This window comes from Maniola hyperantus, chromosome 4 (genome assembly GCF_902806685.2).
Source record: "Maniola hyperantus chromosome 4, iAphHyp1.2, whole genome shotgun sequence".
NCBI classification, from domain to species: Eukaryota; Metazoa; Arthropoda; class Insecta; order Lepidoptera; family Nymphalidae; genus Maniola; species Maniola hyperantus.
In genome coordinates this window covers 3,645,890-3,664,118 of record NC_048539.1, presented here as the reverse complement: position 1 = coordinate 3,664,118, position 18,229 = coordinate 3,645,890, and the positions used below count along the sequence as shown (strand labels likewise).

The 18,229-nt window shown below is 37.7% G+C and overlaps 2 protein-coding genes across 3 annotated transcripts; both read right to left on the bottom strand.

Annotated features, from left to right (window-relative positions):
• Positions 1 to 286: 286 nt before the first annotated feature.
• On the bottom strand, positions 287 to 7,372 carry LOC117981968 (uncharacterized). 2 transcript variants are annotated; one of them, XM_069509806.1, is made up of 8 exons: positions 7,254 to 7,372; positions 4,453 to 4,548; positions 3,982 to 4,081; positions 3,398 to 3,566; positions 2,449 to 2,565; positions 1,495 to 1,631; positions 1,006 to 1,192; positions 287 to 495 (listed from the first exon to the last, which is right to left on the bottom strand). In XM_069509806.1, exons 1-8 carry the CDS (start codon positions 7,265 to 7,267, stop codon positions 371 to 373), a joined length of 945 nt encoding a protein of 314 aa, XP_069365907.1. In that variant the 5' UTR covers positions 7,268 to 7,372; the 3' UTR covers positions 287 to 370. The 2 variants fall into 2 exon arrangements, with proteins under 2 accessions (XP_069365907.1, XP_069365906.1); XM_069509805.1 differs by lacking the exon at positions 7,254 to 7,372 and adding an exon at positions 5,407 to 5,541.
• An 890-nt stretch (positions 7,373 to 8,262) lies between these two features.
• Positions 8,263 to 16,971, bottom strand: LOC138404779 (uncharacterized). Its single transcript, XM_069509803.1, has 8 exons — positions 16,791 to 16,971; positions 14,363 to 14,476; positions 13,667 to 13,766; positions 13,044 to 13,215; positions 11,526 to 11,642; positions 10,543 to 10,679; positions 9,262 to 9,451; positions 8,263 to 8,752 (listed from the first exon to the last, which is right to left on the bottom strand). Exons 1-8 carry the CDS (start codon positions 16,871 to 16,873, stop codon positions 8,616 to 8,618), a joined length of 1,050 nt encoding a protein of 349 aa, XP_069365904.1. The 5' UTR covers positions 16,874 to 16,971; the 3' UTR covers positions 8,263 to 8,615.
• Between the last annotated feature and the right edge of the window lie 1,258 nt (positions 16,972 to 18,229).

Here is an 18,229-nt window from a genome sequence, read left to right as displayed (position 1 = left end):
AACAGTCATGTACAAAAATAATATTTTAGTTATTAGTTTAAAAATCCTTTCAAAAGCGTCATCTAGTCGAAAACTTTTAGACTACTTGGTTGAAGGTTCTGACTTTTGGGCGTGTTGCCACCAAGTTCCACCATTTTCTACTAGATGTCATAAGTAAAGTTATGAAAAGTTAAAGTTAATTTAATTAAATGCCGCTATTAAGATTTTTTTTAAATCGGTACATTATTAATTTATTTCACTTTGTCCCTATATTTTTATTCGATATATTTTAATTGTACCTACTACGTTACAGGCAAATCAAAAACACAATGATTTTATTTTTCTAATAAATTTCAACATCAAGAAGAAGATCAATCTAATTATTTAAGAACTATTCAAGAGCAAAAAGTTCTAAAAGAAATTGTCTATATTCATCCGTTTTCACAGAATAAGCAATCCTAACGTTAGCATCCTTTTTGTCCACAAACTCGTTGGTGTTGATTCCTCGTTTACTACCTGAAAAGAAAAGCACGTTATTAAGTGTTCTCAGAGAAAAAAGTGTGAACGTGATTTGATCTTGTTTTGTTTGTGTCTTGGTCTTGTCTTTGTCGTGTTCTGGTCATGTCTAATCTTGGTCTTGTCTTGCTCGCGTCTTGTCTTTGTCGTGTCCTGAGGGCCTAACATGCGCCCCGCGAGAAAATTTTGTCTACGCATTATCTCGTGTTTCTTCATACAAATAAGACGAGTAAATGCGTAGACAAAATTTTCTCGTGGTGCGCATGTTAGCCTAACAGGTCTTGTTTAATCTTGGTCTTGTCTTTCTCGTGTCTTGTTCTTGGTCTTGTCTAATCTTGGTCTTGTCTTGCTCGTATCTTGGTCTTGTCTTCCTCGTGTCTTGGTCTTGTACAGTCTTATTCTTGTCTTGGATGTGTCTTGGTTTAGTTTAAGTTTAGTGTGTGTTAGTCTTGGTCTTGTATTGGCTTTGTCTTGGTCTTGTCCTCGTGGTGGGCAACCCTAAAGACATACCGCATAACGTAATATCGTTCTTGGAGTACTTGTACTCCTCGACCAGGTCAGGCTTAAGGGCGATGGCCACAGTGGCCGGATCGAGCGCCTGCCACCGGTCACCTCTTTCCAGTGAAACCTTTTCATACAGATTTTGTGCTTTGATTATGTCAGTGTTTATTGCTCCTAATACTTGTTCTCTCCATTCCTGTGAAAAAGGTGGTGTATTTATTATAAGCAAAGATATTATGCTTAGTCATAAAATTACAGATAGGCAACCGCTATAGATTACCTACCTATATGGGGGTTGCCTAACTGGAAGTACTTATCTACTTACTAGTACAGTCAGCAACAAAGCTATGCACCTGTTCATAGTCGCTTGTACTGGCAGGTGCAAACCTAGCTTTGTTGCTGACCCTACAGTAGTATTTGAAAAAGTGAAGACAAATTCGTACGTTCGCATTTATAATAAGGGTACTGATTTTATGTGAGATTTTTTCAAAAACTCACCCGACTAAAGTTCAAATAGCGCATAGTTTGTGAGAAGGGGAAAACGGTCACTTTATCAGGGGTCGCATGTTGGGCTACCACGTGGTAGGCTTCCACGTCCATTTGTGCATTGAACTCTGGGTTTGGGATGTCTTCATCTACAAAATGATGAAAAATTCAGAAACTAAGGCGCAATGCATACCTGCAGATCGAAGGAAACGAGGCGCAGCATCTTTTTTGATATCAATTCAAATGAGATTTATTCATATTTTTCAATTGCGCCCATGACGTGGGCGGCTGACAGTTATCCAACTTTTGACAGCACCCACGAGTTGGGTGCCCGACGCTGGAGCGGATAATGAAAATAGACCTGCGCGCCGCGCCGACATCAAAAATTTTCTGCATCTTCGGACCACTTTACTTTACACCTGCACCTAACCGGTGTCCCAAACCTTCTATTTTTCATCCAAAAGAAATAAAAATTATTTTTTTATCCAAAATAATTTTACTAGGTAATTCCATTTAATTTTAGATTCGAATTCTATTATAAGGTGAGAGCCCGTGAGGGCCAGACGTTTGTTATTTTATAAAAGCTGAAAGTTTATCTGCGTATTGTCCCCAACACTAGAAGGGGTGTCTGGCAGGAGGTTGGTATGATTAAGTGTCTGGCAATGCATGACTTGATTTCTAATACTATTCCGAAGAAACTATAAAAATTACACTTTACCTATCTACTTTGACGTAAGATTATTTTATACCTTTGTTACATGTTATCTGCCAAAGCCACCATAATCCAGACTTCATAGTCGCGGATCGTTCCTTCCAGTGTTGGGGACAATATGCAGAAAAACTTTCAGCTTTTATAAAATAACGAAGGTCTGGCACGCGCTGGCTCTGTCTCTATTACTCTTTGTAGTGTTAGGTGGGGATGTAGCTCTTAGTCCATAATATAGCGAGTAACAAAATTACACCCACCATGAATATGTCCGGCACCGATGTATAGCTGAGATAATCGATTCAGGAAATTGGGGTCCAAATTTAAAGCCATCGCAACATTCGTGAGTGCTCCAAGCGTTATCACAGTTAGTTGACCTGAAAAGTAAGTCAAGTTAGATTATTAATGTATCACTAACTAGCTTATTCCCGCGACTTCGTCCGCGTGGACTACATAAATTTCAAACCCCTATTTTACTACTAAAGGGGTTGAATTTCCAAAAATGCTTTTATAGCGGCTGTCTACATGTCAAATTTCATCCCGATCCGACCAGTAGAGCTGTGCGTTGATAGATCAGTCAGTCAGGCAGTCAGTCAGTCAATCAGTCAGTCAGCTTTACCTTTTATATAGATTAAGTTATATTAAGTTCCCGTGATAGTCTAGTCAAGCCTAGTCATGTTTAAGATGTCTACCTCCTATGCGGGAGGTCGTAGGTTCGATCCTGGATACGCACCACAATTTTTTGGAGTTCCATAACTCTGCATGGGCGTTTGAAACCCACGCAATTAAAATATCAGATGCTTGAACGGTTAAGGAAAACATTACGAGGAAACCTGCTCGTCTGAGAGTTCTCCATAATGTTCTCAAACGTGTCTGAAGTCTTCCAATCCGCACTTGGGTGGCACTTGGCCATCAGTGGCGTGACGGACTAAGGCCTAAATCCATACTCCATACTAATATTATAAATGTGAAAGTGTATCTGTCTGTCTGGCTGTCTGTCTGCTAGCTTTTTACGGCCCAACCATTCAACCGATTTTGATGAAATTTGATACCTAATATCCCGGGGAAGAACATAGGCTACTTTTTCTCCCGGAAAATTAAAGAGTTCCCATGGGATTTAAAAAACCTAAATCCACGCAAACGAAGTCGCGGGCATCATCTAGTACTAAAATAAATCGATACTTCACCCACTGCGCAGGTTTAAGTTACCTTCATGAGTTTTCGATAATTCTATTAATGCGGAGACTGCACCAAGCTCTTTCGGTTCAACTAGACCGGAGACCACTTCGTCGGAGTCGCCCAAACCATCTTTTCCATAATAGTCTCCAGCATCAGGAGTTATAACCATGGATTCTTTGCTACCTCTGTATATTGGAACCTGAAAATTATTTTATTTTGTTAAATAGAATAATTATTTTATTTTTTATCAAAAATAGTTAAGTAATAAAACATGAAATTTGGATTTGGATTACAATTTGTGTACCGCGCGCATTTTAAATTGGCAGTAATAGTCATGTACTGGTTATGTAATAAAGATTAAGGTTTTTATGAACCAGGATAAAAAGAGGTATATGTCGCTCTTCAAGTCTTTAACTAGGAAAAATAACGTCGACTGTTTAGCTCTGTTCTAGTGTAATTGAAGGAAAACCAACAAACAAACAGACTTTCGCATTTATAATAATAGTATTAGGATAGGATGGTCCCAGTAAAGATACCAACATTAGGCCAATGCATCCGACGTAATTTTGGTGCCCGTTGTTTTATGCGAAATACGATTTTTTTGAACAACTTACATCTTGCCTTTTTGCAACTTTAAGTATTCGCTGGTTGTTTCTACAAACGTTGTCTTCATTCGTGTTTCCATTTCCTGTCGTTAAACCGATTAATTTTGATCTGAAAAACAAAATTAAAGAATTTTGTTAATTTTTTCAAAGAACTGTTTAACTTCTGGGTACACTTATTATAAATGCGAAAGTGTGTTTGTTTGTTGGTTTGTTGGTTTGTCCTTCAATCACGTCGCAACGGTGCAACGTATTAACGTGATTTTTTGTATGGGTATAGATAAAAACCTGGAGAGTGACATAGGCTACTTTTATCCCGGAAAATCAAACAGTTCCCTCGGGATTTTTAAAAAACATAATTCCACGCGGACGCATCAGCTAGTATAATATTATAATAATGGAAATCACTTACGATAGTTTAAACGCTAAAATTTTTTAATAGTTATTTTAAAATATTTTAATAGTAGAAAATATGTCACTTACCCGTTATAGTGCTTTTCGTACAACAATGCTAAAAATATTGCCATAGCATCGTCTCCGCCCGCGTCATTGTCTATAATTATTTTGGGCGACGTATCCCTGAAAAAGTAGACCATACATTTTTCGTAAATCAAATTTTACATAACTTCTTACTTACCTAATTGAGATTTTAAAAGTCTACCTACAAGCAAAAATTTTTTATGACGTCAGATTATAGAGATACCCCACTTGGTATAGTTATCTTACTTTGAAAATAGAATTAAGATTTTAAAAGTCTACCTACAAGCAAAAATCTTTTATGACGTCAGATTATAGAGATACCCCACTTGGTATAGTTATCTTACTTTGAAAATAGAATTAAGATTTTAAAAGTCTACCTACAAGCAAAAATCTTTTATGACGTCAGATTATAGAGATACCCCACTTGGTATAGTTATCTTACTTTGAAAATAGAATTAAGATTTTAAAAGTCTACCTACAAGCAAAAATCTTTTATGACGTCAGATTATAGAGATACCCCACTTGGTATAGTTATCTTACTTGGAGAATAGAAAATCCTAATATTTATTCATGAACACATTTCAATTTTTATGTGATGTACCTAAACACAAATTCACAGTTTTTATTCCTTTACTCAGGATTAATTCCTTTACTTGTGCTATAAGACCTACCTACTTACTAAATTTCATGATTCTAGGTCAACGGGAAGTACCCTATAGGCTATAGGTTTTCTTGACAGACACAACGGACAGACAGACAACAAAGTGATCCTATAAGGGTTCCTTTTTCCTTTTGATGTACGGAACCCTAAGAACGAGACTATACGACATACGTATCTATAGTCTCCTCGTACGGTAACTTGAAAAATAAATAAAAATAATACATTATGTTGTATAGTAATTATAGAAACTACTTAGTAGATAGATATTATGGATTTTAGGTACAAAGGAAACTTACGTTTCACAACTACAAATATCCAAAGACACAGAAATTAAGCACAGAATCACAGAAAGCACACACAACACATTCATTTTGGTCGCGGTTTGCTTAGAATGTGATACACAATCACAACTGCTTATCACGATAAACTAGTAGGGAGCAGTGGCGTAGCTAGGTAACCAAGGGCCCTGGGGCAAATCAAAAAATGGGGCCCCATTTCTATCGAAACTGGTTAGGTTTTATCAAGTAAAAATATTAAATATCTATACAAATACATTCAGAGAAAGAATTAAGGGGTATTCCTTAGTGACTTTCGAATTTCTGTCAACTGAGTTGCCATGATTAAAGTCAGGTTGCAACCTGTCATATTTATTTTGAAAATGGGAGAAATTTTCAAAAGTTTAATTCGTTCGAGATTTTCTGGTAAGGATTCGAGGGCCCCCTTCAGGACCCCGGGGCACTGCCCCGCCTTGCCCCTAGGTAGCTACACCACTGGTAGGGAGTAGGGATAAGAATAAGATCACTCTGTTCGAAAGATAAACGATGGAGTGTTCACATAGTGCGAGTAACTTGAAAATAAATAAAGTAATAGGTAGATTTAAATCGTTTAGTATAGGAAAAAGAGTACTTTATTTAATGATATTGTGGATAACATAGATAATTAGTATGTGACACAATATTACCTTGAAATATAAATAGACAAAAACAAGTTCTTTATCATGTGAGGCTTATGATTGTCGCGAACACAGCTGACCTTGTTTAATGCAACAAAAGTGTCTTTGCATAATGCATTCTCCTTGCAAACATTGTCAAATTATTAAGGATGTTGGTATTTACTTTAAACGAGGTGATAGCTTAGTGGTTAAGATTTTGCCCTCCTATTCAGGAAGTAGGGTGTTCGATCCCGGCTATGCACCTCTAATTTTACGGAAATAAGTATGTGTATTTTAGGCAATTAAGTATCACTTACTTTAACGGTGAAGAAAACATTGTGACAAAACCTGCATGCCTGAGAGTTCTTTATAATTGTCAAAGTTTTATGAAGGCTGCTAATCTGCACTGGGCCAACATGGCGGACTATAGCTTAAGCCCTTCTCATTCCGAGAGGTTTCAGTAGTGAGTCGGCAATGGGTTGGTCATAATAATGATGATGACGATTTACTTTTATGAATTAGACAACAAAAATAGAAGCGTCCTTATATTATTACGTCGATAAAATAAACTATTATCTACTGGATTGCTATGTTACGAACAGTACCTAAACGTTGTCTACATTAACTATCTTTTGCCCGCGACTTCATCTGCAGAGAGATAGTAGGTACATAAGCAATTTATAATGAATTTTTATCTATCACTGACCTACATTTTAAACGAACTAACGACACTAACAAATATCTATTTTAATATAGCAACTAAATTACGATAGCGCATTGTTCTTTGTTTTATCGTACAGCCGGTATTGATAACAACTTCCCTACATAGGTTAGATCAATGCCTGCCTAACATACACGTGGCACCGATTCCTTTGTCTTACTCTAAACTAAATTTAGAGTATCTGCATCCTTTTCTTTTTAACAATGCTAAAAAAGGAACGGAACATGACTTTCACATTTAAAGACTAAATTTTAGTGCACAATACAAATTTAAACAGTAGGTTCGCGACTGCGTGCTAGAATCACGCGTTTTACCATCTAATAATTAAATTTAGAAATGTCAAACTGCTTCTGTCCTTTTCATATTACAATAGTAAGAAGAGGGTGCGAATACTCTAATATTTGGTTGTGCTTAGAATCGGTGCCTGTACATCTACACACTCGCTAAACTGCCTATAAAATATGGACAAAATTACAGAATAGCCTACATACCTTTCACATTGCATTACAGATGCACTTTTTTATGTTATAAAAAGTAAAAATAAGCTTATTTTTAACAAAGTATGCAGACTGAGCACGATGTTTCGGTTCCTTAGCGAAGTGCGATGCGTCACGAGTGTGCCGTGCCGGCATTAGACTGCTCCGAAGAACGTACGAATATATAAATAGATACCGAATTGTACGTATGTATACTTACACGAAGGGTGAAATGAAAACTGAGGGTTTCTCTCAGAATAATAACGAACAATTCTATAGAATAATAGATTTTGTATTATGTTCATACATTATTAAGGGCTTAAATATTATTTAAAATATTATTGGGTTAAACTCCGTTATGCTATAAACCAGAATAACTTATGAGAGAAACGAACATGTTGGATATGAAAAATTTTATATTTTAAATTTGTCAAATTTTAAAATAACGTGCTAAATTTTGTAAAAATTATTATAATATTATGAATTTGTTCAGTCCTATATTATCGATAAACAAAGCATAATAATATTAATGAGCAATAAGTTATTCATTTTAGTAGAAACTAGATATATAATGTAATAAAATTAATAACGGAATCCCAAAACAGCATTCTAAAACTAAATTGTTTAATCCATACTAATAAATATAAATGCGAAAGTGTCTCTGTCTGTCTGTCTGTCTGCTAGCTTTTCACGGCTCAACCGTTCAACCGATTTTGACGAAATTTGGTACAGAGATAGCTTGCATCCCGGGGAAGGACATAGGCTACTTTTTATCCCGGAAAATCAAAAAGTACCCGCGGGATTTTGAAGAATGTAAATCCACGCGGACGAAGTCGCAGGCATCAGCTAGTATTATATAAAGGACTAGAATATGATGCCCACGACTCCACGTGGATTTAGGGTTTTCAAAAATCCCGTGGGAACTGTTAATGTTAATGAATAAAATAATGTTAATGAATGCTACGCCACAAGAATAAAAATAAAAATTAGCATTAATTTCAATTCAAAATTTTATTTATTCATTTCACAGTATGTAATGTATGTACCTACTCTCATAATTTGTTCAGTCTGTTATTTAAATACGTATACAGTGGTACTGATTCTGAGCACACCTACATTTTAGAGTATTCACATCCTCTTCTTACTAATGTAATATGAAAGGGACAGACACACTTTGACAGTTTTAAATTTAATTTAGAGCTGTCAAACCTCGTAATTTAGCAGTCAGTCCCGACCGTATTATTATTTTAGCGTGCACTAAAATTTAGAGTCTGTAAATATAAAATTTACGTTCTGTCCTTTTCTTAGCAATAATAAAATGAAAAATATGCAAATACTGTAAAAGTTTAGAGAAAGAAAACAGAGTTGGCGCCAGTATTAAACCTTGTCTAAATCTGAGGAGAACAATTTGTATAGGAATAGTTTGTATGGTTCCTTATTTACTCGGTATATTAAGCGTGCGTTCGCCTCTTCCTTGGTTGTGTAATTATTTGTATTTATACCCCTTGAATCTCCTGCAAATTTCATAAAAAATATAATCGTTATTTTTATCATTAGGTACCTATTGTGAACTAGAAAAAACCGGTCAAGTGCGAGTCAGACTCGCACATGAAGGGTTCCGTACGATCGTATACAAAATACTTTTAATTTTTTTTTTGTGATGTAACCACAAATTCACGGTTTTCGGATTTTCCCCTTTAGTTGTGTTAAAGACATCGCTACCTGCCAAATTTCATGATTCTAGGTCAATGAGAGGTACTTCTCTATAGGTTTTGATTGCCTTGACTATCCTTATAATAATTACGTACTATACCTACTATACTCCTTGAATTGCCACTTCAGCTTCGCAACCCGTTGAGCTATGTCGGTTACTCTAGTTCTCCTACGGATCTCCTCATTTATGATTTGATTACGTAGAGAAATTCCAAGCATAGCTCTCTCCATTGTCTGCTTAGTGACTCTGAGCTTTCTTATATTAGTACTATTAAGTATTCTGTGGTATATAAGTAAGTAAAAATCTTACCGCATAAAATAATACTGTTTTGTGAATAAACAGTTTCTTCCACAACAGCGGTTTCTTTCAAAGCCACCGCCATAGCAGACGGGTCCAGCAGGCTCCAAAAGCTATCGCTTTCGAACGATATCCTCTCAAAGGAGTTCTGAGCTTGCATTATTTTTGTTTTTATGGACCCGAGAACATCCTCCCTCCATTCCTAGAATTAGGTACAAGAAGTAGTGTTTTTATAAGGTACACATTTACAAAATAGGGTGAAACCACACTATGATTTAAAGGTTGAACTGTAAACAAATTTTATTGGCGAAAAGTATAACAGTAGAGTCTGGCTTACGAAAGAAAAGACTGGAAAAGCGCGGTAAATTTAGGTATCGGTACGGCAGCCCCAAAATTAGTATGACAGACCTGGAATAACCTAATTTGATACTTTAAAATTACTTATTTTTATATCTTTTTACTTATTTTTATATCAGTGGTTATATTTCAGGTCTGTCATACTAATTTCAGAGCTGCCATACTGATATTTTTTATAGCCGAGTTTTTCCAGTCTCTAATTCTTTCGTTAGACAGACTCTAGCACAGACAAGGCATGCGTAGGCCGTAGAGTCGGCTCCAATTTATGTACCTACCTACTTCTTAATCTATTTCATTACCTACAGAGTTTTGAATATAATTTTTATTTGACGATTCAAAAGCACTTGTAAAGGTTTATTATAATAAAAAATCCGACCTCCCTGGCGCAGTGGTAAGCACTGTGTCTTATCAGTCGGAGGTCCCGGGTTCGATTCCTGGCAGGTGTTTGGAATTGTATAATTTCTTAATTTGTGGTCTGAGCCGGTGGGAGGCTTCGGTCCACCCTACCAACCTACCGGCAAAGCCGTGCCGCCAAGCGAGTTAGCGTTTCGGTACGATGCCGTATAGAAACCAAAGGGGTGTAATAAAAACTGCCTTACCCCTTCCAGGTTAGCCCGTCTCCATCTTAGACTGCATGATCACTTACCACCAGGTGAGATTGCAGTCAAGGGCTAACTTGTATCTGAATTTAAAAAAACTTTCTATTTCCGTTAGTCTAAAGTAGGTACTATTGACGAAACTATATTCAAATAATAAATATGGATTATAAGAGTGATAAGACTGATAAGAGTTTTAACTGTAACATACACAATAATCTCATTATCATTATAATTTTGCAAGCGCGCTCCGTCTTAGGCTGCATCATCGCACTTGCCAAATGTGATTGCAGCCAAGCGCTAGTCTATAATGTATAAAAAAAAATTATATTCCACCTACCTTACTTATAAGTTGGTACGTTAGGATCTGAGAGAATGGTATAAGGGTCAGTTTGTCTGGGTTTCCACTGTTGGCTACTATGTGATATGCTTCTACGTCCATGGCAGCATTGAACTCCGGTTCGGTGAAATTTTCACCTGCAACAAGAAATTAATTTTGATTACTATTAATTTTACTTTCTATCACTACCCATATTATAAATGCGAAAGTGTGTTTGTTTGTTAGTTTGTTGGTTTGTCCTTCAATCATGTCGCAACGCAGCAACAGATCGACGTGATTTTTTGCGTGGGTATGGGTATTGGGTGACAGTGTCAGGCCTGGAGCCCAGTGGCCCTACCGTGGTTGTTTGACAGCTACAATGTCACGATCGCAATCATCTCTGATTGGTTAATGCTCGCTCACTATTGTGCATTCTTGCAACAAGAATCGCACAAATTCAGTCAATCAGAACAAAAGAGATTGTAATAATGATTGATGCAGGTTTTAGACAATCGCCCTACAGGTGACATAGAGTACTTTTTATCCCGGAAAATCAAAGAGTTTCCACAGTAATTTTAAAAACCTAAATCCACGCGAACGACGTTGCAAGCATCAGCTTGTGTTAAAATATTTTTTGACGGATGGCGACCTGAAATAAAGCCAAGTAGCATATTATGTCACTCTACAGTGGCCCTACCGCGGTTGTTTGACAGCTACAATGTCACGATCGCAATCATCTCTGATTGGTTAATGCTCGCTCACTATTGGCCACAATGCATTGTTGCATCAAAAATCGCTCAAATTCAGCCAATCAGAACAATTGAGATTGTAATAATGATTGATGCAGGTTTTAGACAATCGACCTACAGGTCTTTATCTACACATGCAAAAAATCACGTCAATCTGTTGCACCGTTGCGACGTGATTGAAGGACAAACCAACAAACAAACACACTTTCTCATTTATAATAATGGTACTGATTAGATACTATGTTAAAAAAATACCGTAAATATGTCCAGCTGCGACATAAAGCTGCGATAGTCTTGATACGAAGTCTGGATCGATTCGGATGGCTAGGGCAATGTTAGTGAGGGAACCGAGTGCGACTACCACCAGCTTATCTGTGAAGAAAACGTCAGATTTCTATAGTGTAAGGTGTTACCGATTCATTTACTTTGCTTTGGATGCTAGAATAGCCTCAATTTAAGAGCCTCAATAGCTCAACCGGTAAAGGAGTGAACTGAAAACCGAAAGGTCGACGGTTCAAGCAAACCCCGCCCGTTGCACTATTGTCGTACCTACTCCTAGCACAAGCCTGACGCTTAGTTGGAGAGGAAAGGGGAATATTTGTTTAACATGACTAATATTCTTTTAAAAAAAAAAAAAGTTAAACTTACAGCACCCGACTACAGTCCGAGAAAAAGAAAGCTCAGAGTCACTCAGCGGGCGATGGAGAGAGCTATGCTTGGAGTTTCTCTACGTGATCAAATCAGAAATGAGGAGATCCGTAGGAGAACTAGAGTACCGCCATAGCTCAACGGGTTGAGAAGCTGAAGTGGCAATGGGCAGGGCACATAGTTCGTACAACCGATAGACGTTGGGGTCCCAAGGTGCTAGAATGGCGACCTCGCACCGGAAGACGCAGCGTTGGAAGACACTAGGTGGACGGACGACATCAGACAAGTCGCAGGGAGCCGCTGGATGCAGGCGGCGCAAGACCGTGGCGTGTGGAAGTCCCTACAAGAGACCTATGTCCAGCAGTGGACGTCTATTGGTTGATGATGATGACGATGACAATCCGAGAACTGCCGATTCGCTCGGTGTATTTTAACATTGCTTTTTATATAATTTATGAACTGTTCATGATTTATTGTTTAATTCAGTCTACATTGTAATCAATCAAATTTAATAAAACGGAAAAATATGATGACCACAATTATTATTATGCACATTAAATTTTTAAATCACGCAGACGTTTAATACGGATGAATTTAATTATTTTTTGCATATTATTTCCTAAATGGATCTTAGGAAATCCAAAAGGATGCGCGAACCTGACTCGCACTTGGATCCAAAAGGATCCAAGTGCGAGTCAGGTTCGCGCACCGAGGATTCCGTACTAGAGTCGTATTTTTCGACATTTTGCATGAGAAATCAAAAACTATTATGCATAAAAATAAACAAATATCTGTTTTATTGTATTTATGTTAAGCCCTTTCATATGATACCCCACTTGGTAATTAGTTTGAAAATTGAAAATACTAATGGGTTGAGCACATTTTAATTTTTTTTCTAATGTTAATACAAGTTTACGGTTTTCAGATTTATTCCTTTACTTGTGCTAAAAGACCTAAATACCTACCAAATTTAATGATTCTAGGTCAACGGGAAGTAGGTAACCTATCGATTTTCTTGACAGACACGACGGACAGACAGACAGACAACAAAGTAACCCTATAAGGGTTTCTTTTTCGTTTTGAGGTGCAGTACCCTAAAAATTTACTGAACTGCGTGGTTGTTACCTTTATATTTCTTGGATAGGTTAATTAAGGTGAATACTGCATGTTCTTTTTTTGCAGCAATGGCCATATAAGTCTTCGTAAAGTTGTTGTCTCCTAGACCATCCACACCGAAATAGTAGTCCGTTGACATGCCGGTTACTAAGGCTTCAGAACTACCTCTGAAGATAGGAACCTAGAAAAAAGGTTTTCAGATTTTTCCCCAAATGCCAGCTATAAGATCTACCTACCTGCAAAATTTCATGATTCTAGGTCAACTTGAAGTACCTTGTAGTTTCTTGACAGACAGACGGACAGACAGACAGACAGACAGTCAGACAGACAGACAGACAACAAAGTGATCCTATAAGGGTTCCGTTTTTCCTTTTGCGGTACGGAACCCTAAAAAAAAATGCTTTACGTTCTGGTGGGAGGCTTCGGCCGTTGCCAACTTTACTACCACCAGCGAAGGTATAGGTTCCGGTACGATGCCAAACCAAAGGGTTATGGGTTTAATAAAAACTGCCATACCCCTTCCAGCCTCCAGGTACGCCCGCTTCCATCTTAGATTGCATCATCACTTACCACCAGGTGAGATTGCAGTCAAGGGCTAACTTGTATATGAATAAAAAAAAAGTAATACTTACATTCTTTCTATTAGCAATGCTGAGGATTCTCTGAGTATTATTGTATGTTTGTTCTTCACCAACGTTGCCGTGAGTTGTTGTTAGCGCTATTACTTCAGGCCTGAAAGTGATAACAAATTAGATCATTGCCAAGCCTAATACTTTACTTTACTATTTAACCAACCTCAAAAAAGGAGGTTCTCAATTTGACCTATAACGCGTAAAATTTAACTCTTTACGAGCCATTTTAATGACCCATGCCTGTTGACCCCCATAGAGTTTTAAAAAATGGCGCGTGTGGAGTTTAAGGACTATGTAGATCTAGCTGATTTGATACTGGTACAAGACCAGACCCACACTCCATACAATTCTGGACCGTCTCCTTTTTACGAGATTATTTCCGCGATCAAATGTTTCTCAGGGTTCTTATATTGGAGTAATGAATACAGTCTTTGAATTCCTTAACTTAGCTTGCCTTGTTTTGCTAGGTTACTAAGAAATCGACGAAAATGCACACAATAATAATTATTATAATTACTTTAAGTAGTACTTCATTAAAAAGAAGCTAGAAACTACAACGAAGGTAGACCTTTAAATTGGGGGAAGTCCCTATCCGATGAATTTGCCGCGGGCTGCTGACGATAGGTATAGGTATAATTATTAGTTACGTCAAGTTGGTAGGATAGGTACCTATTATTTTTGGTACAATTAACTCACCCGTTATAATATTTCTCATACAACAGAGCCATAAATATTGCCATGGCATCATCGGCGCCTCCGTCCTGGTCTATGATCAATTTTGGCTTCCCATCTATGCGGGCTAGTTCAACCCTGTAATTGCAGAAGTATGGTTTAAATTCAGTATCGTGGTTGATTACAGGGATCGGCTTTAAGCCCTTATTTGTTTGTCCTGATAATGGCTGCTCTGACGTCAAACATACAGGAGCAGGCACCCTGGTGCATGCTATTTGCCGATGACATAGTACTTGTCGGAGAAGATGCGACCGAGGCTCAGAACAGACTATGTAGCTGGCAAGAGAAATTGGAAAGGGTCAGCCGAACTAAGATAGAACATATTATGTTCTGTGACTTCGGTGGCCCCTCCAGTTCCTCTGAAATTGCTTTAGATGGCATAACCCTACCTGTTTATTCCAATTTCCGGTACCTCAGTTTGCTCTTCCAACACGACGGTAATATTGACCGAGAATGGAACAATTGTATGAATGCGGGATGGATGAAATGGCGACAGGTCTCAGGTATATGCGACCCGCAAATGCCCCTTAAACTTAAGGGGAAAATTTATAAAACAGTTGTTAGACCTGTCTCATTGTATGGTTTAGAATGTTGGGCGGTAAAAGGGACGGATGAAATGCGAATATTGAGATGGATGTGTGGTGTGACAAGGATGGATAAGATAAGGACTGAATATATAAGGGGAAGTTTGAACGTAGCGCCAGTGGTAGAAAAGATGAGGGGTAATAGGCTGGCATGGTATGAGCATATAATGCGAAGGGAAGAAAGTCATGTCACTAGAAGAATGTTAAGTATGCATGTGGAAGGAAAAAAGAGGAGAGGACGACCAAAGAATAAGTGGATGGCTTGCGTGAAAGAGGATATGCGTAAAAAAGGAGTGAATAGTACGTTGACGAATGATAGAAGTGAGTGGAAGAAGAAGACAATAATATGTTGTGCCGACCCCACGTAGCGTGGGATAAGGTGAGGAAGAAGGTTGATTACAGATATCACACAGCACACATTGCCCTGAACATTGTAAGCGGTGATAGCTTAGTGGTAAAGACATTGACCTCCTAATCGCGGGGGTCAGGGGTTCGATCCCGGGCACGCACTTTTAACTTTTCGGAGCTACCTATGTGCGTTTTTAAGCATTAGATAAAATATCAGTTATTTATCGGTAGCTAACCTGCATGCCTGGGAGATCTCTATTCTCAAAGGTGTGTAAAGTCTGCCCATCCGCATTTGACCAGTGTGGTGCACTGTGGCCAAACCCTCCTCATTCTGAGAAGAGACGGCCTCCCTGGCGCAGAGTTAAGCGCTGTGGTCTTATTAGTGGGAGGTTCCGGATTCGATTCCTGGCAGGGATTTGGAATTTTATAATTTCTAAATGTCTGGTCTGGTGGAAGGCTTCAGCCGTGGCTAGTTACTACCTTACCGGCAAAGCCGTGCCGCTAAGCGATTTAGTGTACCGGTACGATGCCGTTACATAGAAACCAAAGGGGAATTGGTTTAATAAAAACTGCCATACCCCTTCCAGGTTAGCCCGCTTCCATCTTAGACTGCATCATCACTTACCACCAGGTGAGATTGAAGTCAAGGGCTAACTTGTATCTGAATTTTAAAAAAGTCTCAGTAGTGAGGCGGCGATTGGTTGATGATGATGATGATTAAGTTATAAAATAGCTCGCGTGAGTTACTGGTTATATCATTTCAGTTTATAATATAAGCCGTTCCATAAATTAACCGGTTAAACGCAGAACAGTCATTTTAACCAATTTTATTAATCGGAGATCGATAAATTGAACCAGGTTCCAAGCCTTGTTAACACCAGATTTCAAAAGTGATGATATTGTGATCCAAGATGCCTAGTTTGCGTAGAAGTGATAACTGTAATACGGAACCCTCAGGGCGCGAGTCTGACTTGCACTTAGCCGGTTTTTTTTCATGATATTTTCCTTTACCATTAAAGCAAGAGACGTAATTAATCCAATTGCACGTATCTCCGACAGTAGGTATAAAGGTGCGTACCCAGGTTCGAACGCCGAACCTCCAGACTAGTAGGCCCACGTCATAACACTAGGCTATCACCGAAATAATCTATATATATAAAAGGAAAAGGTGACTGACTGACTGAATGACTGACTGACTGACTGACTGATCTATCAACGCACAGCTCAAACTACTGGACGGATCGGGCTGAAATTTGGCTTTTTGCAGATAGCTATTATGACGTAGGCATCCGCTAAGAAAGGATTTTTGAAAATTCAACTCCTAAGGGGGTGAAATAGGGTTTTGAAATTTTGTAGTCCACGCGGACGAAGTCGCGAGCATAAGCTAGTTAACTAATAAGACTGAATACTCATAATTAATTATTAATTAACAATAATTTATATTAATTTAATTCACTTACGTCCCAAATACAAGATATAAAACAATTAGAGCGACTAGCACCATTATTGAGACCGCCAAAACGATATTGTAGGGTTTTAGCATTTTTCCTTTTATTTTATACTGCTTTTTGGAGAGGAAAATCACCTGTCCTTGTCTCTTCGGTATATTTTATAAAGATGACAGAAGACAATAGGTAATTTCAATATCATTTGAACAGCTGATGTACCTACCTACTTATGTCATATAAACACTTGTTTATCTTGATGATACTTTACTAAGCATTATAACTATAATAAATAGAGAGAGCCAGCGCGTGCCAGATGTCCCTTATTTTATAATAGTTGAAAGTTTCTCGGCGTATTGTCCCAGTGTTGGGGACATTACGCCGAGAAACTTTCAGCTTTTATAAAATAAAAATGAATGGTAGAAATCATGACGGCTTTGGGAAATTGGAGATAACAGGTAATAAAACAGTATTTAAAAATGTAAAAAATCTTACGTCAAAGCGTAAAGTCTAATTTGTTTATATTTTCTTCGGAGTAGTATTAGAAATCCAGTCATGCATTGCCAGACACTTCGTGTCGTTGGAACTCCCACCAGACACCATTAAACGTTAATAAAATTTATGAAACTTTAACGATTTCTGGCAGGGGGTTGCTACTACTATACTAAGTGTCTGGCAAAACATGACGTGATTTCAAATACTATTCTGAAGAAAATATAAATAAATTAGATTTTATATTTTGACTTTTTTAACACCTTTATCCCCTAAAGCCACCTTGATCCAAACAAACATCCAAGCAAACTTTCCTCCCAGTGTTGGGAACAAACGAAGAGAAACTTTCAGCTTTTATAAAATAAGGAAGGTCGGGCACGCGCTGGCTCTTAGGTCATAATCTTATATCTATTATCTTGAGAGTAAGCGTTTTTATCAAAGGATAGTAGATAATTCTGTGAGTCTGCAGTGAAATTGGTCGAAAATATTAAGAAATTAATGCACATGGCGACAGTATTTTATTTTGTCAACTCTCTATTGTATATAAACACCTTGTCTTCCCATATTCATAGAAATAAATTATTTAATTTCATTTCTGATATTCGGCCGTATGTTGAAAAAACCGGTCAAGTGCGAGTCAGCCTCGAGCAACGAATGTTCCGTACTATAGTCGTATTTTTTCGACGTTTTGCACGATAATTCAAAAACTATGATGCATAAAAATAAATAAAAATCTGTTTTAGAATGCACAGGTGAAGACCTTTCATATGATACCCCATTTGATATAGTTATCTTACTTAGAAAATTGAAAATACTAATTATTAGTTCATGACCACAATTTAATTTTTTTTGTGTGATGTAACCACAAATTCACGTTTTCAGATTTTTCCCCGAATGTCAGCTACAAGACCTACCTACCTGCCGAATTTCAAAAATTCTAGGTCAACGGGAAGTACCCTGTA